The 19603-nt window shown below is 67.1% G+C and overlaps 12 protein-coding genes across 12 annotated transcripts; 6 read left to right on the forward strand and 6 right to left on the reverse strand.

Moving 5' to 3' along the window:
* Window positions 1-367: 367 nt before the first annotated feature.
* On the forward strand, window positions 368-1912 carry Q8F55_004191 (uncharacterized protein; the record flags this gene model as incomplete). The annotated part of the gene is made up of 5 exons (XM_069352712.1): window positions 368-435; window positions 493-504; window positions 555-831; window positions 884-1124; window positions 1173-1912. 5 exons carry the CDS (start codon window positions 368-370, stop codon window positions 1910-1912), a joined length of 1338 nt encoding a protein of 445 aa, XP_069210130.1.
* Window positions 1913-2721: 809 nt separating this feature from the next.
* Window positions 2722-4305, forward strand: Q8F55_004192 (uncharacterized protein; the record flags this gene model as incomplete). Its single annotated transcript, XM_069352713.1, has 1 exon — window positions 2722-4305. One exon carries the CDS (start codon window positions 2722-2724, stop codon window positions 4303-4305), a length of 1584 nt encoding a protein of 527 aa, XP_069210131.1.
* A 563-nt stretch (window positions 4306-4868) lies between these two features.
* On the forward strand, window positions 4869-5833 carry Q8F55_004193 (uncharacterized protein; the record flags this gene model as incomplete). Its single annotated transcript, XM_069352714.1, has 4 exons — window positions 4869-4890; window positions 4955-5113; window positions 5195-5495; window positions 5572-5833. The coding sequence occupies 4 exons, from the start codon at window positions 4869-4871 to the stop codon at window positions 5831-5833; spliced, it is 744 nt and encodes a 247-aa protein (XP_069210132.1).
* Window positions 5834-6278: 445 nt separating this feature from the next.
* Q8F55_004194 (uncharacterized protein) lies at window positions 6279-6856 on the reverse strand (the record flags this gene model as incomplete). Its single annotated transcript, XM_069352715.1, has 3 exons — window positions 6654-6856; window positions 6378-6543; window positions 6279-6342 (listed from the first exon to the last, which is right to left on the reverse strand). Exons 1-3 carry the CDS (start codon window positions 6790-6792, stop codon window positions 6279-6281), a joined length of 369 nt encoding a protein of 122 aa, XP_069210133.1. The 5' UTR covers window positions 6793-6856.
* A 383-nt stretch (window positions 6857-7239) lies between these two features.
* Window positions 7240-8636, reverse strand: ARO2 (bifunctional chorismate synthase/riboflavin reductase [NAD(P)H] aro2; the record flags this gene model as incomplete). Its single annotated transcript, XM_069352716.1, has 5 exons — window positions 7240-7342; window positions 7395-7553; window positions 7599-8368; window positions 8419-8496; window positions 8547-8636. The coding sequence occupies 5 exons, from the start codon at window positions 8634-8636 to the stop codon at window positions 7240-7242; spliced, it is 1200 nt and encodes a 399-aa protein (XP_069210134.1).
* Window positions 8637-8902: 266 nt separating this feature from the next.
* Window positions 8903-10425, forward strand: Q8F55_004196 (uncharacterized protein; the record flags this gene model as incomplete). The annotated part of the gene is made up of 3 exons (XM_069352717.1): window positions 8903-9108; window positions 9144-9774; window positions 9817-10425. 3 exons carry the CDS (start codon window positions 8903-8905, stop codon window positions 10423-10425), a joined length of 1446 nt encoding a protein of 481 aa, XP_069210135.1.
* Window positions 10426-10509: 84 nt separating this feature from the next.
* Window positions 10510-11790, reverse strand: PEX10 (peroxisome biogenesis factor 10; the record flags this gene model as incomplete). The annotated part of the gene is made up of 6 exons (XM_069352718.1): window positions 10510-10575; window positions 10626-11027; window positions 11060-11299; window positions 11332-11489; window positions 11524-11601; window positions 11640-11790. The coding sequence occupies 6 exons, from the start codon at window positions 11788-11790 to the stop codon at window positions 10510-10512; spliced, it is 1095 nt and encodes a 364-aa protein (XP_069210136.1).
* A 370-nt stretch (window positions 11791-12160) lies between these two features.
* On the forward strand, window positions 12161-13739 carry HOS2 (histone deacetylase; the record flags this gene model as incomplete). The annotated part of the gene is made up of 4 exons (XM_069352719.1): window positions 12161-12259; window positions 12301-12363; window positions 12420-12577; window positions 12614-13739. The coding sequence occupies 4 exons, from the start codon at window positions 12161-12163 to the stop codon at window positions 13737-13739; spliced, it is 1446 nt and encodes a 481-aa protein (XP_069210137.1).
* Window positions 13740-13839: 100 nt separating this feature from the next.
* Q8F55_004199 (uncharacterized protein) lies at window positions 13840-14487 on the reverse strand (the record flags this gene model as incomplete). Its single annotated transcript, XM_069352720.1, has 1 exon — window positions 13840-14487. The coding sequence occupies one exon, from the start codon at window positions 14485-14487 to the stop codon at window positions 13840-13842; it is 648 nt and encodes a 215-aa protein (XP_069210138.1).
* Window positions 14488-14922: 435 nt separating this feature from the next.
* Window positions 14923-16342, forward strand: Q8F55_004200 (uncharacterized protein; the record flags this gene model as incomplete). Its single annotated transcript, XM_069352721.1, has 3 exons — window positions 14923-15281; window positions 15315-15721; window positions 15786-16342. The coding sequence occupies 3 exons, from the start codon at window positions 14923-14925 to the stop codon at window positions 16340-16342; spliced, it is 1323 nt and encodes a 440-aa protein (XP_069210139.1).
* A 76-nt stretch (window positions 16343-16418) lies between these two features.
* Q8F55_004201 (uncharacterized protein) lies at window positions 16419-17073 on the reverse strand (the record flags this gene model as incomplete). The annotated part of the gene is made up of 4 exons (XM_069352722.1): window positions 16419-16479; window positions 16517-16752; window positions 16799-16959; window positions 16995-17073. 4 exons carry the CDS (start codon window positions 17071-17073, stop codon window positions 16419-16421), a joined length of 537 nt encoding a protein of 178 aa, XP_069210140.1.
* A 345-nt stretch (window positions 17074-17418) lies between these two features.
* On the reverse strand, window positions 17419-19340 carry SMF1 (Manganese transporter smf1; the record flags this gene model as incomplete). The annotated part of the gene is made up of 3 exons (XM_069352723.1): window positions 17419-18558; window positions 18627-19203; window positions 19303-19340. The coding sequence occupies 3 exons, from the start codon at window positions 19338-19340 to the stop codon at window positions 17419-17421; spliced, it is 1755 nt and encodes a 584-aa protein (XP_069210141.1).
* Between the last annotated feature and the right edge of the window lie 263 nt (window positions 19341-19603).

The raw sequence follows: 19603 nt of genomic DNA on the forward strand, positions 1-19603 counted from the left end.
CACCCCCCACCCCGCGCATCCGGTCGGCCAGCCGAGCCCTTGCACCCACCCACTCATGCATCACATCGGATACCTAGATACCGTGTGGCCCACCCCCACTCGCGTCGCGCGTATCACGTCCACCCGCGGCCCGGCGCCGCCGCCGCAACTAGGCCGCAGCCAAGGACGCCCGGCTCCCGGCCGTATGATAGCGGCGTTCGGATTCACCACCGGACGTTACACCCCCGGTGGCAATGGTGCCTCTTGGGACTGTCCGGATGCTTGCGCATGCTGCGCGCAGAGCTGCAATGGCTGCTGGGCATCTCCAAGCATGTTAAAGGTCTAGTAGGGCTCGCTGTTCGCAATGTCCCCAGCACCAGCATCCACCATGACCATTGAACAAGTATCGCCATCTTCGGGTAATCAGCCAGGCATCCCGGATCTCAAGATCCACATGTAAGTGGCAGTGGGGGGTGGGGGGCTTTACCCGAAGGCATGTTGCTGACGCTACAGTGTGGGAGCGGGGTGAGTGCAGCTGAGACTTGGCATGGCGAGCAGGCGACTGACGGGGGAAGCATGGGAGGCATGGGCACTGCCCTCGCCCTCGCGCGCCAGGGCTTCAAGGACATTCACGTGTGGGAGTCGGCGGCCCAGCTCGGCGAGGTCGGCGCAGGCATCAACGTGCCGCCCAACCTCGCGCGCATCCTGTCCGAGTGGGGTGTGCTCGACATCTGCCAGGCCGAGGGCGTCGTGATCGACACGGCCAACGTGCTCGACTGCGCGACCGACAAGATCCTCACGTCGGTCAACTACTCGGACTACATGGAGCAGGAGTACGGCTGGCCGTTTACAGTGAGTGCCGTGGGGGGGATATGGCTAGCCTGGCTCGAGCTGACACCGCTAGACGGTCCACCGCGCGGCGCTCCAAAAGTGCCTCGTGCAGGGCGCGCTCAACTCTGGCGTCGTCAAGCTGCACCTCGGCCACTTTATCACAAAGTACGACTTTGACAACACGCGGTTCCAGCTGGGCACGCGTGACGGACCCGAGGGCGAGTGGGTCGACGCCGACGTCATCATTGCCGCCGACGGCGTCAAGAGCAAGGCGCGTGAGGCCATGCTCGCGCGTGTTGGTGTTGTCGACGAGGGTGAGTGCGGCGTGCTGCCCGTGGTGCCGCGGCTAACACACGCCCCAGTCGAGGACACTGGTCAGGCCGCGTACCGTATCATGGTGCGCCGTTCGGCGATCAACGAGGACCCCGAGCTCCTGCCGTTCTTCACCGGTGCGCAGTCGTACCGCTGGATCGGAGAGAAGCGCCACATTATCGCGTACCCGATCGAGAACCACGACCTGTTCAACATGTCGACGACGCAGCCGGACCGCAACTTTGTGCAGGCCGACACGTGGACCGCGGCGGGTTCAAAGACGGAGATGCTGCAGACGTTCCACGACTTTTGCCCGCGCGTGCAGAAGCTGCTCCAACTGGTGCCCGAGGGCGAGGTGCTCGAGTGGAAGCTGCGGGTGCACAAGCCGCTGCCGCTGTGGGTGGACCACAACGCCGCGCTCGTCGGCGACGCGTGCCACCCGACGCTGCCGCACATTGCGCAGGGCGCGGCGCAGGCGATCGAGGACGCGGCTGCGCTCGGCGTCATCCTCGCCAAGGTCGGCGACAAGGCCGACATCAACAAGGCGCTGCGCGTCTACCAGGCGATCCGCAAGCCGCGCACCGACTGGGCCGTCAACACTGCGGCCGAGAACAGCAAGGGGCTGCACACGCAGGACAAGGCGTCGCGCGACAACGCCTTCTCGCAGGCCGACGCCAACGGGAGCAACCCGGACAAGATGATCTCGCGCGACGTGCACGACATTCTGTTCAAGTACGACGTGGTCAAGGAGGCCGAGAAGAACTTTGACAGGTTGTTTGCGCAGCAGTAGGCGGGGCGAGCTGTAGATTGTGCATGTACTGGGTATGGGCTGTGGTTGGGTGGGGTGGGGGGTGACGGGCGAAGCTGTGACTGAGTAGCGACGGGCAGCACGCCGCCGAGCGAGGACACAAGCAGTAGGCAGAGACGCCGCCGCGTGTACGCCCGCGCCCACCCGCGCCGGCCCGTACTCGCCCAGGAATGCCACCATACGCGTCGTGATCACGTCGCCAGCGGTCCAAGTCGCGAGATCGCTGGCGCGCTGGCACGTCCGGCGCCACAAGCAACGCCGCGTCGTGTGCTAGCCGCTGTCATACCCCACTCCCCCTCCCCCACCGGCACGACGCTCGCTCGCCCCCCACGCCCGCGCACGCACTCGCGCTACGCACGCCCGTACGCACACGCGGGGCCGCAGGGGATTGCGGCAGTGGGCCAGCTTACATCCGGGGCCACGGTCGTTGGGCAGTGGGCCGCCGGCGGCGCGTGACCCTTGCAGCTTGAGGCACGGGTCGGGGTTGCCGATGGCCTAGTCGCCGCAGCTAATGGCCCATTACAACCCCGCGTGTTATCTCCTAATACGACCTCGCGGACATCCGGCACTAAGGCCCCCGTGCGCACGTCACGGCCGTCGAGCCCCGCGCCTCCACGCCGAGCCGGGTGTTGCGACGTGCGTCGACACGAGCGGCACGAGGTGCGCAGGTGCATCTCCCGCGCTCTGACTGGTCGGCCCCGCATCGTCACCTCCTGGCCCCAGAGCACGGGGGGCGAGGTATATCAGCTGGCTGGCCTGTGGCCGTGTCTCTCTCCCACACTCCAACAATCATGTCCTCCGACCTCAAGGACCAGCTGCGCACGCACCTCCACTCGCTCCGGCACGAGCTGGCCGACCTGCCGTGGTGGACGCCTCTTGCGGCGGCCGCGGCGCTCTTCGCGCTCTACTACCTCAAGCCGTTCTTCGTCGACTATGGCGCGCTGCGCGACATCCCGGGCCCGTTCCCGGCCCAGTTCTCCGACCTGTGGCTCTTCCGCGTTGTCCGCCGCGGCGACCGGTACGAGACGGTCGACAAGCTGCACAAGCAGCTCGGGACGCTCGTGCGCATCCAGCCCAACCACATCAGCGTGGCGTCCGACGACGCCATCAAGAAGATTTACGGCCACGGCAACGGCTTCCTCAAGAGCGACTTTTACGACGCGTTTGTCTCCATCCGCCGCGGCCTGTTCAACACGCGCGACAGGGCCGAGCACACGCGCAAGCGCAAGGTCGTGTCGCACACTTTCAGCGTGAAGAGCGTGCGCGAGTTCGAGCCGTACATGCACCACAACCTCGAGCTGTTTGTCAAACAGTGGGACGGGCTCATCGAGTCTGGAAAGCCCAAGATGGACTGCCTCGACTGGTTCAACTACCTCGCCTTTGACATGATCGGCGACCTTGCGTTCGGTGCGCCGTTCGGCATGCTCCAGGCCGGCGCAGACGTCGCCGAGCTGCGCGCAACCCCCACCTCCAAGCCAGAGTACGCGCCCGCCATCGAGATCCTCAACCGCCGCGGCGAGATCTCGGCCACGCTCGGCATCATGCCCCAGCTCATCCCGTACGCAAAGTACCTCCCGGACCCGTTCTTCACCAAGGGTGTCGAGGCGGTTGCCAACCTGGCCAAGATTGCCATCGCGTCGGTCGACAAGCGCCTCAAGTACCCGCCCAAGGACGCGCGCGCCGACCTGCTCACGAGGCTGCAGGAGGGCCGCGACGACAAGGGCCGCCCGATCGTGCGCGAGGAGCTCACGGCCGAGGCGCTCACCCAGCTCATTGCCGGCTCGGACACGACGTCCAACTCGTCGTGCGCGCTGCTTTTCTACGCCGCAAAGACCCCCGGCGTCCTCGCCCGCCTGCAGCAGGAGCTCGACGAGGCCATCCCCGACGGCACAGACGTGCCCACTTTCGACATGATCAAGGACCTGCCGTACCTCCAGAACGTGTTCAACGAGACGCTGCGCTACCACTCGACGTCGGGCATCGGCCTCCCGCGCCAGGTGCCGCCCGAGTCGCCCGGCGTCACGATCGAGGGCCACTTCTTCCCGGCCGGCACCGTGCTCTCCGTGCCCACGTACACGATCCACCACTCCAAGGAGATCTGGGGTCCCGACGCCGACGACTTCAACCCCGACCGCTGGGACAAGGCGACGCAGCGCCAGAAGGATGCGTTTATCCCGTTCAGCCACGGCCCGCGCTCGTGCGTCGGCCGCAACGTCGCCGAGATGGAGATGAAGCTCATCGCCGCGACCTGGGCGTACCGCTACCAGCCGACGCTGCTGCAGGATGTTATGGAGACCAAGGAGGGCTTCCTGCGCAAGCCGCTGGCGCTCAACATCTCCATCAAGCGCAGGCAGCATGGTGAGCGCAGCCCCTAGGCCTGCGCACCTTGAGCACCCGAAAATAGCCACCCCTCCCAACGCCTCCACGCCTCCCTCCACGCAACCGCATCCATCACATTGGGCCGTCCGTATGGTATCGTCCGTAGCTCAGAAGTCAGACAGATGTACAGATTATCAGTGCGGGGGGGTGGGCGGCCGACCTCGGCCACAAGCCCAAGCCGAGCAAGCCGAGTGCCCCCATGGACGGTGGACGAGTCAGCCCCAGTGGACGGTGGACGAGTCAGCCCCAATGGACGGTGGACGAGTCAGCGAGGGCCGCTCGCAGCGCAGCGCAGCGCCTGCCCGCACGCATGCACGCATGCACCCCGAAACTCTGCTGCTGCGGTGTGCACATGCTCGCCCGGCCCGTCGCGCCGTCGCCGTCGGGCACGCCCCAGCCAGCCGGCAGGTTCGGCAGCTCGGCGCTGCCCGTATGACGCCATCCCCACGCAACGCCTCGGGCATCCCTCGACATCTCCCTGCGTAGCTATAAATCGCTGTCCAACTTCTCTTTCTCTCTCTTCCAAACAACAGCAACAGCAAAAGCAACAAGCATCACAATGGCCCTCCCCCCCTCGCACCGTACGTCGCTTGCTTGCCCCCGCCCGCCCCGCCCGCCCCGCCCACCCCGCTGACGCTGCCGCAGAGTGCTGCACCCTCGCGCCCGCGAGCGCTGAGTACACGCCCAAGGGCGAGTACGCCGAGCTCGCCGGCCTCAAGACGTACTTCACCGGCCCCGAGGACACGGGCAAGGCCGTACTCATCACGTACGACGTGTTCGGGTTCACGCCGCAAGCGTTGCAAGGTGGGTGCGGCGTCGGCGTCGGCGTCGGCGTCGGTCGGAGGCGGGGACGAAGGCGGACGAAGGCTGACCCCAACACCCCAGGCGCCGACCTCATCGCGAGCGCAGGCTACCGCGTCGTGATCCCCGACTTCCTGCAGGGCAACTACGCGACGCCCGAGATGTTCAGCGGCACGGACGCTGGCAACGCGGCGCGCGCAAAGCTGTTCGGCGGGTTCCCCGGCGTCCCGAGCTCCCAGAGCGACCAGATCGGCGCTGCGCTCGACGGGCTCAAGGCGCTGGGCTATGCCAGCGTCGGCGCGGCCGGCTTCTGCTGGGGCTGGAAGGCGATCGTGACGGCCGAGAAGGTCAACGAGTTTGCTGCGATCTCGGCGGCGCACCCTTCGTGAGTGGAGTGGGGGGAGGGTCGCTTCTCCCCGGCTGTACCCCCGCGCCGCTGCCGCCTCGCTAACGCTCGGCAGCTTCGTCGACGTCGCCGACGCCGACAGGATCCACAACACGCCCGTCCTCCTCCTCCCCTCGCAGGGCGAGGACCGTGCCACCGTCGACGGCCTGTACGCCGCGCTCGAGAAGGCCAACCCCGGCAAAAACTACATCAAGTGGTACCCCGACGCCGTGCACGGCTTTGCGGCTGCGCGCGCTGACCTGAGCGACGAGAAGCAGCGCGAGGCGTTCCACGACGCGTATGTGCAGTTCACCAACTTTTTCAAGGCGACGCTGTAGGGTAGCATGTGGAGATGGATCCAGTGTTGAAGAGCGAGCGGAGCAGCGGGCAGCGAGCAGCGAGCAGCTGGTGGGCGTTGGGCCCGATTGCCAGTCTGTCGGCCGTTTAGCCTGCCGTCTACTTAGCTGCGGGTCAGTAGTAGTCCAGGAGTGGGCGCGGGCCATGTAGCCAGCCAGACTCGGCCACTGAGGCCCCTCGCACTGTCTCGCACCAATCAATCTCGCGGTGTCACCAGCCCAACAAGGTGCGGCTTGCGGCTTGCTCGCCGCCGCCGCCACGACCCTGAGGCAGCATGCAGCCAGACGTCACGCCGGCAACAAACAAGGTCACAGCGTCGTCGCATGATCGTAAGGTGGTATACATGGCTAGGAACGTGGGTGCGCTACGGCGCGGTCATGAGCAAAGTACAATGCGGGCGGGTGGGCGTCGGCCTCCGGCCTCCGCCTACTGCGCATTCTCGTCCTGCGCCGCGCTGAGGCGGCTGGCCAGCGACGTCGCGGGCTTGCCCCTATCGTCAGCTCGTCCCCGCCCACGGCCACCCACTTGTTCGAGAAGCGCCGGCCCTTGGCGTCGGCGAGCTTCTGGGTACACGGGCTCTGGAGCGCGTCGGTCGGCGAGACCGTGCTGGGCTTTGCAAACTTCTTTGCGAGGAGGGCCTTGGCGCCGAGGGCCGCGGGCGTGGCGCTGGCGCCGGGGACGACGGTGTTGGCTGGGTGAGCGTCAGCGAGCGAGCGGGCGGGGGTGGGGGGTGGGGATGGTGGCAATGGCGACGGCGACGGCGACGGCATCACCGACCTCACCTCCCCGCAGCACACTCACGATGCGTAGAACCTAACGGCGCCTGAGGGGGCACGACGAGCGCCGCCTGCGCCGGGTTGTGCAGCGGCGCGATGGTCGGCGACGGCGCGGCGCTCGTGCTGGCGGTCGGCGGCGTCGTGGTGCCGGTGGGGCTGGGCATGGTGCTGGGGCGGGTGGCGGGGGTGCCTAGTAGTGGTGGGTGCGGCTTGGGAGCTGCGCTCGTCAAGCAGTGGGTGAGTGGGTGTTCGTTGCAGTTGAGATGCGACTTGAGTACTTGTACTAGTTGAAGTTGTGCACGTTGAGTGATGAGTCGGGGTGTGGCCGGTGGGAATCGACCACAGCACCACCTGGTGGCAAACATGACCCCGGCCCCGTGAAATGACATTCGAGGGGCCAGGCAGTGGGGCTGAACAATGCTCTCGGCACGTCACTGCGTCACTCGCCGCGCTCGCCGCTCGCCCACTCGATATGCCCCACCCGTCAGTGTTTACTCTTCCACTCCCCCCCCCCCCTGACGACCCAAAAAGAAATCACTCTCGCGCCATTTAGTCCCGCGCCAGTGCTCACTCAGCCAAGACTCTATCCAGACCTCCGAAATCTACTACAACTACTGCTTGCGCTGCCCAGGGAACACCATCGTGGGCGGCAGGTGCGTGACAGGCGCCAGGAGCGCTGCTGTCGAGGCACGGGCGTTCTGCTGGAGAACCTGGCTGCGAGGGGTCAGCAACACTAACACATTCATGTTGGCTCCGCTCTACCCACTCCATGATGGCAATCGCCGCCATCGTCTCCACAATGGGGATGGCACGGGGCAGCACACACGGGTCGTGGCGGCCGCGCGTGGCCAGCGTGCCCGCCGTGCCGTCGTACTGCGCCGTCTCCTGCTCCTGCGAGATGGTCGCGGGGGGCTTGAAGCCGATGCTGGGGGTGTCAGCATGCACATGCACAGGACGGAGCAGCACTCACCGGAAGTAAATGTCCTCGCCGTTCGAGATACCACCCTGGATACCACCCGACCAGTTGGTCGTCGTGCGCAGGCGGTTCTCGCCCTTCTCGCCGTCGGCAACGAAGGGGTCGTTGTGCTGCGAGCCGGGGAACGTCGTGCCGCGGAAGCCAGAGCCAATCTCAAAGCCCTTGGTCGAGGGGATCGAGAGCATGGCGTGGGCGAGCACGGCCTCGAGCTTGTCGAAGCAGGGCTCTCCGAGACCCAGAGGCGCGTTGCGGATAACGCAGGTGATGGTGCCGCCGAGCGAGTCGTTGGCGGCCTTGGCAGCACGGATAGTCTCCTCCATCTTGACGCTCGTCTCCTTGTGGGGGCAGCGCGTGATCTCGGCGTCGACCTGCTCGCGCGTGACCGTCTTGACGAGGTTCATGTACTCCTTGCCGAGCACCTGGTCCTCCTCGTGCTCGAACGGCAGGGCAACCTTGCCCACGCTGCCGACAAAGGCCACAATCTCGACGCCGTACGCCTCCTTGAGGAACTTCTCGGCAATGGCACCGGCAGCGACACGGCCAATCGTCTCACGCGCCGACGAGCGGCCACCACCAGACGACGCCTTGATGCCGTATTTGGCGAGGTAGGTGTAGTCGGCGTGCGAGGGACGGGGGTAGAGGTCGGTCTCGGTGTAGTCGTGCGGGCGCTGGTCCTTGTTCTGAACGAGGAGGCCGATTGGTGTGCCGAGGGTCACGCCGTGCTCGGTGCCCGACTGGAGGTGGACAGTGTCGAACTCGGAGCGCTGGGGCGGGGGTTAGCTGAGCACAGGCGTAATAGCTCCACACAACGCACAGGAGTGGTAATGTCGCTCTGGCCAGGACGGCGGCGCGACAGCTGCACCTGGATATCCTCCTCGGTGAGCTTGAGTCCCTGCGGTTGTCAGCTTGGTCATTGTCTGTGCCCCGCCGCCATGCACGCACTGGAGGCACGCCGTCGATGATGGCGCCGACCGACTTGCAGTGGCTCTCGCCGTAGGTGGTTACGCGGTAGATTTTTCCAAACGTCGACATGGTGAGTAGAGTTGATCAGAACGTCGAGATGCGGCTCGGTCCGAAAAAGTCGTCGAGACAATCATCGTCTTCGAGATTGACTCGGATCAGCCCAGCCAGTCGACGCGATTCAAGCGACGGCCGGAATCAAATTGGACGGCCACGTGAGATGGTGCCTGGCAGCAGCGGCGAAGGCGGCTGAGCCGCCAACTTTGGCCACTGACGAGACTGGCAGTCAACCTCATCCTCACTCCTCCCCAGCAGCTATCTCGAAACGCCAACTCGCAATGCCCAGACCGGGCCAGCAGGCCTACAGGGCGAAGAGGAAGTTTGCCAACGACGCCGCCGGGTCGCCCAGCTCGTCGCACAACAACGCAGAGGAGGACGAAGAAGGCGGCGGCGGCGCGTTTGGCCAGGCGCTGCCTATCGCCGACCTGCCGGACGATTTTGACGGCGAAGTGCTCGACGGCGCAACCTACCTCGCTGTTGCAAAGTACGTCGTCGGCATTTACAATACTGACACCTCAGCCGCGAAGCGTCAAAGCTACCGTTCTACAAGCGCGTCGCTCCGCCGCGCGGCGCGACCGAGGAGCTGCCGAGCGCAGCCGCCGGGCCCTCAACGTCGGCCCGCGCGCCGTCCAAAGGCCGTCACCCTGCGCTCCCCCGCGAATCATGGGAAGTGACCTTCGCGGCCCACTTCACAGCCTATCGTGCGAGCTTGCAGCGCCGCTGGCCGCCGAGCCCCAAGCTGCCGTACCCGCTCAGCTACCCGCCCATCCCCAAGGCGGCGGAGAACACCGAGTGGCTGGGGTACATCAACGGGTATAGGCAGCGCGGGTCGAAGAAGTGGGGTGACCCCGATGTGTCCCGCTGGGGTGGGGAGGGCAGGCGTGTCGATGACCTCACGGCGGCTGGCGCCGGCGAGGGTAACGGCGACGAGGAGGAGGAGGCGCAGAACAACGCCACGCCATCAGAAGAGGCCGATGTCAACGGCGACACGGACGAGCAGATGGCCGTCGACGACGAGGAGGCCTTCATGAACGCGCCCCCGCCCCCGGTACCAACCACACCCGAGTATCCCGACCCCAACGACCCGGTCGAGCTCGAGCGCATCCGTCCGCGCGAGCCTCTGGTCTGCATCGTCCAGTTCCTCGATACGGTGGGTACTACTCCTGCTGGCTGCAACCCGCTAACTCCCCAGCACACCATCCTCAGTGTCATCAAGCACCTCACGCGCTGGATGACCGACTTTGTGTCTCGTCTCCCGGCCGACAGGGGCTCGTTGGCCGCCAGCCCGCTCCCGGCGCGGTGGGCGCGATGGGCGTTTGCGCTCCTGGCCGTGCTCGACGCGCACCTGTCCCGCGACGAGATCTCCATCCTGCGCGACTTTGCGCGCGCGTGCGCGGCCGTCGCGGCCTGGCGGTGGCGCCGCGCCCTCTCGCACCCGGGCGAGCTGCCCATCATCCCGGTGTACATGGGCTTCTCGCCCGACGAGCCCGTGGCGCAGGCGGACAAGGACGAGGTGGCGGAGAAGACGGCCGCGCTGACCCGCGGCGAGACGGGCAACGAGGAGGACGGGCCGGCCGAGGGGTGGAGGCTCGGTGCGCGCTGGAAGCGGATCCGTGACGTCCGCCCGCGCTCCGAGACCAACCCCGCGCCGGAGAGCGCCGAGGCCGGTCACGACGAGGGCGCCGTCGACGAGACGCTGGCCCGCGCGTGGATTGCAGCGTACGCTGTCGTCGCCGGCTGGGCGCAATGGGACCTGCTGGACGACTTTAAGCGCGACTTTGCCAAGCTCGCTCGGGCGTGAAGGAGGACACTGCAGCATAACACAAAATGATAGACTAGCATTACATGTACTACCATGACCTCGGGTATCTATGCAGGGTACTTGTTAGAGATTGTATGCCGCGACGAGGCGTTCCATGCGCAGGGCCTGTCGGCAGAGGGGGCACTCCGGCTGAGAATGTCAGCTTTGTCATCGACTTCGAGCGAAGGGTAGCTGCCCACCTTGTCGAGGCCACCGAGACATCCCCAGCAGAAGATGTGGCCGCACTCAGTCACAGCGACTGTTCCGCCCGACCCCTCGCCCGTGCCGCGCGACTCGAGGCAGAGCGTGCACTGCCGTTCTGGGAGGTCGCGCGCCTCTTCCGTCAAGTACGTGTTTGGCTCGTCGTAGTCGACGTCCGAGGTGACCACAACGGAATCCTTGCCCTGGGTACCCGGGAGCGCGGCCAGCCCACCCAGGGTCTTCTCCTTTGGCTTCTCGCGCGTCGGCGTGAGCGGGGGCGACGCCGACGCGGGGTCGGGCCGCGGGAAGAGGCGGTAGATGAGCGGCAGGGCCATGAGCAGGCCGAGGGGCTCGTACGACGGGGCACGCGCCTCTGGCGGGCGGGGCGCGGCGGCGGAAATCTAACGTCAGCACGCCCACACCTCCCACTCACGTATCCGAGACCAGTGAGCCGCCGGCCCATCTCGTAGAACTTGCCGCCGAACATGAAGAGCACGAGGTGGATCTCGGGCAGGCTCTGGCCGAGCGGCGACTCGAGGAAGCGCACGAGGCGCGCCTTGAACCTTCCCCAGGCGGTGGTGGGCGGTGAGCCGTCCCCCCGGAGGTGGTTGAGCGCCATCGGCGAGGTCAGCGCGCTCGGGAGGAGCAGCAGGAGAATCGTCAACAGCCGGCGCTGGGGTCAGCTCGGCCTCGCATCTCACCCACCCTCCGGCTCGGGGGCAGTTGCCTCGCCCGCACAGTCGGCAGCACGTCCGTGTACTCCTCCCCGAGGGTCTGGTACCCGCGTCCGAACGTGAGGAGGAGGTACACTGCGCGTACGGCGAGGTCGACGATTGTCTGGCGCGCCGCGAGCCAGCGCGTCCCTGGGCGTAAGCTTGACCCGCACGTCGCACCCACCCGCCGCGGAGCGCAGCAGCTCGGACACGAGCTCTGTCAGCCGGCCGACCTGCGCCACGTCGCGCTGGTGCGAGCGCACTGTTGTCAGCGGAGCTGCGTCTGGCTCGCAGACTTACATATCTGCGCTTGCGAGGCCGGGTCGGGCTCGAGCCGCGCGTACGGGTCCGGCGGGGGCGCGTGCCCGCCGAGGCCGGGTAGGACGGTGGGCCCGGCGGTGAGGCCCGCCTGGTGGGTCGTCGACGCTGCTGAGCGCGTGTGGTTTTCCATTGTGTGGCGAGTGGTGGTATGTGAGATGGGCTCGGAGATGGACTCGAGGGCAGTTGCTGACTTTGGGCTCTTGCCCGGGTGGCTGCAGCACGCAGTAGCCGGCCGGCAGCCAGGCGGCGCGGCGGTAAGCTGTAAGCAGCGCGCACGGAGGATGACATGAGAGCCACGTGGGGAAGCGGAGGCAAAAGTGAGTTTGTTGAATTCGAGGTTGCTGGGTGGCAATGAAACCAGCCGAGTCCAACTCGACTTTCTAGAGACATCTTTGACCACTTGCATCCACTCTTGCATCACATCTATCGACGCTACACTCGTCGGACCAGACAATACGACAAGAAGGCGACCATCTGCGCGCTCCAGACGCCCCGCCGCCATGTCAACACTAGTAGACTACCCCACCTTCTCGGACAGCCCGTTCTTCTTCGACCGGCGTAACCTGCACATCGCGCAGGAGGAGGGCGCCCATGTTGCCGTGAGCTGCTCGGGGGTGTCGGAGCGACAGCTGACTCTCAGTCTCATTCTGCACCGCGGGTCGCGTACTTTCACCCGAAGGACGTCGGAAACTACCACTATGGGGTGAGATGGCCGCGAGAGACGCCGAGACGCGTCGACGCGCGGCTGACACATCGCAGGAGAGACATCCAATGCGCCCCCACCGTCTCGAGCTCACCAACAACCTCGTGCTCGGGTACGGCATCCACGAGAAGATGGCCATGTATAACCCGCGTCCGGCAACCGAGGAAGAGTTGAGGGAGTTTCATGACGCCGACTATGTCGACTTTCTGAAGAGGTGGGTGTTGGCAGCCTGAGACTTGCTGACCCCCAGAGTGACGCCAGCAAACGCGCCAAAGTTAACCAAGGACTACTCGATGTACAATATCGGCGACGACTGCCCCGTGTTCCACGAATTGTTCAAGTTTTGCGAGCAGTACGCCGGCGCGAGTCTGGCGGCAGCGCGGAAACTGGCCAACGAGAGCACCGACATTGCCATCAACTGGAGCGGCGGGTTGCACCACGCCAAGAAGGGCGAAGCGAGCGGGTTCTGCTACGTCAACGACATTGTGCTGGCGATTCTCGAGCTGCTGCGCGTGCACCCGCGTGTGCTGTACATCGACATTGACATCCATCACGGCGATGGTGTCCAGGAGGCCTTCTACCTGTCCAATCGCGTCTTGACCGTGTCGTTCCACAAGTACGCCGTCGACTTCTTCCCGGGCACCGGCAACCTGAGCGAGATTGGCGCCAACCTGGGCAAGCACTTTACGCTCAACGTGCCGTTGCAAGACGGCATCGACGACGAGAGCTACATCTCGCTGTTCAAGGCGGTGATGGAGCCGGCGATCACAACTTTCCGCCCAAGCTCTATCGTGCTGCAGTGTGGCGCCGACTCGCTTGGCTTGGACCGCCTCGGCACGTTCAACCTGTCGATCGCGGCGCACGGCGAGTGCGTGCGCTTCATCAAGGAGTTTGGGCTACCGCTGCTGGTCCTCGGCGGCGGTGGGTACCGACAGTCGTCTGTGGCGCGGTGCTGGGCGTATGAGACGGGCGTGCTCGCCGGCGTCGACCTGCCAAACCAGCTGCCAAGTAACAACTACTACGAGTTCTTCGGCCCCGACTACCAGCTGCACCCGCCGCTGACTGGAAGAATACACAACTTCAACACGCGGCAGAGCCTGGAACGAATTCGCATGTCGATCCGCGAGAAGCTGCGGTACATGAACGGCGCGCCGAGCGTGCAGATGCAGGAGATCCCTCCTGATCTGATGGGCTTCCTGGAGGCCGAGGAGCGGAGCAAGGAGGAGCGGGACGAGGAGGCGAACAATGGCACAGCGGGGGATGAGAGAAGCGACGGGCGGGGTAAGCAGAACGAGTACTTCGACCCCGAGGTTGCGCACGAGGACGGCGACTTGATAACGATATCGTCGAGGGGGAAGCGGACGATGCGGTTTTAGTCGAGCGCGTGGGCGCAGCCTACCCAAGATACCCACGGGATCCAATACCCAGGCATCTGCCGACCCATGTTGTAGCCAATCCAATGCATGCCCCTAGAGCCTACGAGAGCGTGTGCTCGCCCGTCGGCGTGGAGATGGTCGCGGCGAGCGCGGGCTCCGGCGCCTCGGACACGGAGACGCGGTCATCAGCCAGGCCAGCAGCGGCGAGCGCGGCGCGGATGGTCTCAGCCTGGGGGTGCTTGATCTGCAGGCGGACCAAGCGCGCGCCGACGTCAGGCAGGGCCGGGGCGACGGGGTGGGGGCTCTGGCTAGCCCACTGGATGAGGGACGGGGCGGCGCCGTCGAGCGCGACCTCGCCGTCCTCACGCAGGGTGAGCTGCCAGCGGAGCTCGCCCCTCGCCATGGGGCGGGGCGCGCCGACATCGACGCCCGCTGCCTTGAACTCGCCAGCGGCGGCCGCGACGTCGTCGGCCCTCGCGACCCAGTGGTACAGCCGCGTCTGGGACAGGTCGGCGCCCGAGAGGCCGAACACGCGCGGCGTGGGGGGCACCGGCGCGGCGGGGTTGATGGCCAGGATCTCGAGGTACTCGTTGTCTCCGAGGGAGAGGAGCGCGTTGTGCGTCCCGTGCCCGGCGTGCTCGCCGCCCCTGATGGGGCGGAGGGACACGCCGAGGAGCGCCTCGATGTGCGCTATGCCCTCTGGGAGGCTGGGGGCCGTGATGACGAGGTGGTCGAGCTGGGCGGGCATGGTGGGGTGGGGAGGGGAGGGGAGGGGAGGAGAGATGCGCCGGCGTCGAGATAGTGGCTTGGGCTGGCCGGGTACGCGATGGCGAGCACCGGCGCCATCGGGTCGGCCTTGGCCGCGTTCGGTAACCGTCGGCACAGGGGACCAGGCGAGCAGGCGAGCGTGCATGCCACATGGCGAGCGCGCGAGCGAGCGCATGCCCGCATGCTACGCGTATACGCGCATGCATTCTCGGCGCCGCTGCGCACGCAGCATCCCCCAGCTCGTGTCTGCTCTGCAGCGAGCGCCGGCAGCTGCCGCCCGCGCCAGCGCTTAGGCCGCGAAGCGCCACTAAGCGCCCGGCCGTTGTTTTCTCGTCGACACCCCACCCATATCAGCGGGATCGCGACGGCCACCTTCTTCCTCGATCGCGACGACCACCTAGCTCTTCACCACACAATGTCTCTCCGGTACGCCATCGCGCCCGCCGTGCGCGCGACCGCCGCGCCGCCGATCCCCAAGGCCAAGGCCTGGGGGCCGGTGTACGCTGCCTCCTCCGCCGCGAGCACCGCGCCGCTGCTAGACCTGAGCCAGGGAGTGCCCGGCACGGCGCCGCACCCGCGCGTGCTGGCCGCGCTGTCCGAGCACGCGGGCACGTTCGAGGCGGCCAAGTACGGCTCGATCCATGGCGAGGGCGCGCTGCGCACCGCGCTCGCCGCCGAGCTCCGGGAGAAGTACGGCGTCGGGCCGGGCGCGCTCGAGCAGGCAGACGTCGGCATCACGACGGGGTGTAACATGGCCTTCTTGACCCTCTTGATGTGAGTGAGTAGCTGGGAGGCAACTGACCCCAGGGTGCTGTGCGAGCCGCACACGTCGTCAGTGCTCATCCCCGTGCCGGCCTACTTCAACCACGCGATGAGCCTCAGCTTGCAGAGCGTCGAGCCGGCGTACATCCCCGCCGACCCGGCGCAAGGCTTCCGCCCGAGCCTGGCCGCGGCGCGCGCCGTGCTCGAGCAGGGTGCGGCGCGGGTCAACGGGCGTGACGTGACGCCTCGCGCCATCGTGCTCGTCACGCCCAACAACCCGACCGGGGCGACGTACGACGGCGAGACGCTCAAGCAGTGGTACGACCTGGCGAAGGAGTTCCGCGTCCCGCTCGTCCTCGACGAGACGTACCGCGATTTCGTGGACGCACCGCACGGCCTCTTCGCCGAGCCCGACTGGCGCGAGACGCTCATCTCGCTCGGCAGCTTCAGCAGTGGGTTTGGTTTGGCGCGTGGCGCGTGGCGTGGCGTGGCGTGGCGCAGCTGACAGCCGCCCAGAGGGATACCGCGTGCCCGGGCACCGGCTGGGCAGCATCACGGCGTCCCCGGCGCTCCTGCACGAGGTGGCGACCGTGCTCGACTGCATGCAGATCTGCCCGCCGCGCACGGCGCAGCTCGCGCTGGCCCCGCTGCTCCCCGAGCTGCGCGGCGACCTGGCGGAGGGCAGCGCGGCGGTCGCGGCGCGGCGGCGGCTCTTCGAGGACGTGGTCAACGCTGTGCCGGGGTGGCACGTCGCCTCGTCGGGCGGGTACTTTGCCTACGTGCGCTTCCCCGAGGCGTACGGCGCGCGTGCTGCCGAGCTCGGCCTGGCGCAGGGCGAGCGGGTCGGCTCCGAGGCCGTGGCGCGCGTGCTCGGCGAGCGCTGCGGCGTCGTCACGCTCCCCGGCGCCTTCTTCATGCCCGCGCTCGACGACCCCGTGTGGGCGCGCATCCCCGACGCTGAGGCCCTCCGCGCCGACCAGTGGATCCGGTTCGCCATCGCCAACGTGAGCGACGAGGTGATCAAGCAGCTGGGCCCGAGGCTGGAGAAGCTCAACGCGATTGTGGGGGTGTAGTAGTAGCAGACTAGAGACGGCGTCGCACACTAGAGACCTATGCATAGGACATGATAATGGACACGGACAGGCCGGCCTACTGGGCCGCCGGGGCCGCCGGGGCCGGTGCCGCAGCCTTCTGCTTCGCGAGCAAGCGCCTGGCGTCAGCGTGTCGTGCCACCGCGCCCAACCCACCTCCTCGCATCGAGAATCATGCGCTCTTTCCGCGCCTTGAGCTCGGCCTCGCGCGCGGCGCGGTCGGCCTCCCACCTGCCTGCGCCCGGCTCGTCGGCGGGGGCGGCCGAGACGCGGGAGGCGAGGCCGTACCGCTCGATGAGGGACACGGGCTTGGGCGGCGCCGCGGGCTTGGCGGCGACCGGGACGCGCGGCGCAGGCCGCAGGTGGTCGGGCACGACGAATGTGGCCGGGGGCTGGGGTGTCAGCGGGCGGCGGGCGGGGTGCTTGGGGACAACGCACCGTCGGCAACACGCCCCGGTCGAGAATAATCTCGCTCGTGGCCTGGGCGTTGCGCGTGCGCGTGAGGCTGTAGACTACGGCGTCGAGCTCGGCGTCGGGGAAGGCGGCGTGCACCGACTCGACCATGTCGCGCCGCACGCCGCGGAACGGGTCGGCGTCCTCTGCGCTGTCAGCGGAGCAAGGGGGGCGCACGCACTCGGGCCAGTGAGCCAGCGGTACAGGGCGTACACGATCGCGACGAGGATGAGCGTCGGGAGCACGTCTTCAGAGGCCATGGCGGGGGGTTTGGGGGGGGGGAGGGGGTTCGGAGGGGTGGGTCGTGTGAGGTGGGTGGTTGGGGCTGAGGGAGGGAGCGTGGGTCGGTGGGGGTGGAGCGGGTGTCGGTCTGGGCTGGCGGCGGGCCGGGGGTCGTTTGAGAGCCTTGTTGTTGTCGTCGGGCTGAGAAAAGTGGATGAGACGTTGTTGCGACGCCGTCACGGCGATATGCCCGCCCGCCGCCCACGACTTCGGCCAGCCCGGCCCCTGCTTGCCAGGTGGCAAACGGCCGAGTCCGAGTAGCACCACTGCGCATTACGGCAGCAATCTGCTGTAATCTTCCACGGCAACACAATGCATACACCCTATCCATTCCCCAGCGCCAGCTCGACAATCACGTACCCGTTCGCGAGGATGACTACAAAGCAGAGCAGGTAGCCGATGCCCGTGAGCCACTTGGGGCTTGCAAACGAGCGGCGGGCGCGGGGCGGCGGCGAGGGCGAGGGGGCGACGGGCGCCGCGACGTCCACGTCCGGTGTGTCGACCGACGCCCGGTCCACCTGCGCAAGCGGCCGCTCCTCGACCGGCCCCTCGACACTCATCACACTATCCTGCGAGCAGAGGTACACGAGCGGCACGGTGACCGTCGGCAGCACAATCGACAGAATAACCTGCGACGCAACGAGCATGTCGTCCATGCCCTTGGGGCCGACGGCGACGGCGATGACCGTCGCGGGGATGACACCGATGAGGCGGGTAATGAGGCGGCGGACGAAGGGCGACGTGCGCCACTCGAGGAAACCTTCGGATACAATCTGGCCGGCGAGGGTCGCTGTGATGCTCGCGCTCTGGCCCGCGCACAGCAGCGCCAGCGCAAAGATGATCGCCGCCCCGTTGCCAATGTAGCTCTTGAGCAGGGCGTGCGCGCCGAACAGGCTCGCGTCGTCCTTGTTTGCGCCGGTCGTCGAGTAGAAGAATGCCGCGCCAGCGAGCGTCAGGATAGCCGAGTTGATGGTCAGTGCGAACCCGAAGAGCGAGTAGACCGTGTCAACCGAAGCGTGGTTGACGTGGAGGCGGACCCAGTCGATGCGGTCAAAGGCGCGGACCTCGCGCTCGTAGCGCTTCTGCGCGGCGGCAAAGTCGCCCGTGTCCTCCTTGTCGTCTTCGGCGCCAGCGTCCTTGGGGAGCGGGGACACGTCGGCCGCCACGACGGCGAGGGTCGAGGGCCCGGCGCGCGCCTCGCGCGGCAGCTCGATCTCGGCCAGCTCGACGTTGTCGGGCGTGGCGGCGCGCTCGCGCCCGCCCAGCCGGCGGCGCAGCCCGCCAAACACGTTGAGTGCGGGGAGCGCGACGTTGCGCCGCTTGGGCTTGCGGCTCGGCGGGACGGGGAGCATGCCGAGCCGGTCGACGGTGGCGAGGGACGAGCCGAGGAAGAGGGCGTGCGGCATGACGGTGGCGCCGATGATGCCGACGCCGAGATAGAGGGCGCCGGGTTTGAACAGGGTCTGGGGGTCAGCGGCGAGCGGCGAGCGAGCGCGCAGCGCGACCGAGCCAGCCGTCGAAGCCTACTCACCTTGCTGGGAACCAAGCCGAGGAACACCTCGCGCCACTCAGGCTTGATGAGGTGGAGCAGAATCGCAAAAGACACAAACACGGCGAGCACGAGGCTGACGATGACGATCTCGAAGAACATCATGCCCTTGCGTCCCGAGTCGCTCCTGAAGAACAGCAATACCACCAGCACATCCACAGCGGTGATGAGCACGCCCGCCCAGAGCGGCAAGCGGGGAAAGAGCATGTTGAGCGCGATCGCGCTGCCAATGAGCTCAGCCAAGTCGGTCGCGATGATCGCGATCTCGGCGAGCGCCCAGAGCGTCCACAGGCCGACGCGCAGCAGCCTCCGGTACCGCGGCCAGCGCGCCTCGCCGCGCAGGAAGAGCGCGCGCGTCTGCTGCGGCAGCGACTGGGAGGTCACGGCGCCGAGCCGCACGCTCAGAATCTGCAGGATGACGGCCGCGACGCCGGCCACGAAGACGATGAACAGCAGCTTGTACCCGAACTCGGCGCCGGCTTGCAGGTCGGTCGCCCAGTTGCCGGGGTCGACGTAGGCGACGGCCGCGACGAGGCCGGGGCCGATGAAGCAGAGGTGGCTGGGCGGCGTTAGCACGAGCGCGAGCGCAGCGAGCGCGAGTGCGATGGGCGACGAGGGGAGGGCTGGGGCAGAAGGGGTGCGAGTCGGCCAGGCTTACCGCTTCAGCCAGGCGCGCACGGCGCGGAGGCTCGTCATTGTCGCTGTCGCTGTTTGCACGAGTAAAGTGCGTTGCGAGGTGTCGGTTGCGGTCGTCGGTTGCGTTTTGGCTTCCGTCACGCCGCAGTGAATTCTCAGATGCTTGGGTTGGGTTGCTTGGCGCGTCATTGTCCATTCCCCGTCCCCTCCGCCGCCCCGACATCTCCGATGCCTCGGCTCCCCCCGGGTCCTGTGTCGCGATTAGATCTGGCGTCGGGGGGCCGCGCTCGACACCGGGTATGCATGCTGCGCGCCGCCGACGC

The sequence above is a fragment of the Vanrija albida genome (assembly GCF_041260175.1).
Source record: "Vanrija albida strain AlHP1 chromosome Unknown contig_3, whole genome shotgun sequence".
NCBI classification, from domain to species: domain Eukaryota; kingdom Fungi; phylum Basidiomycota; class Tremellomycetes; order Trichosporonales; family Trichosporonaceae; genus Vanrija; species Vanrija albida.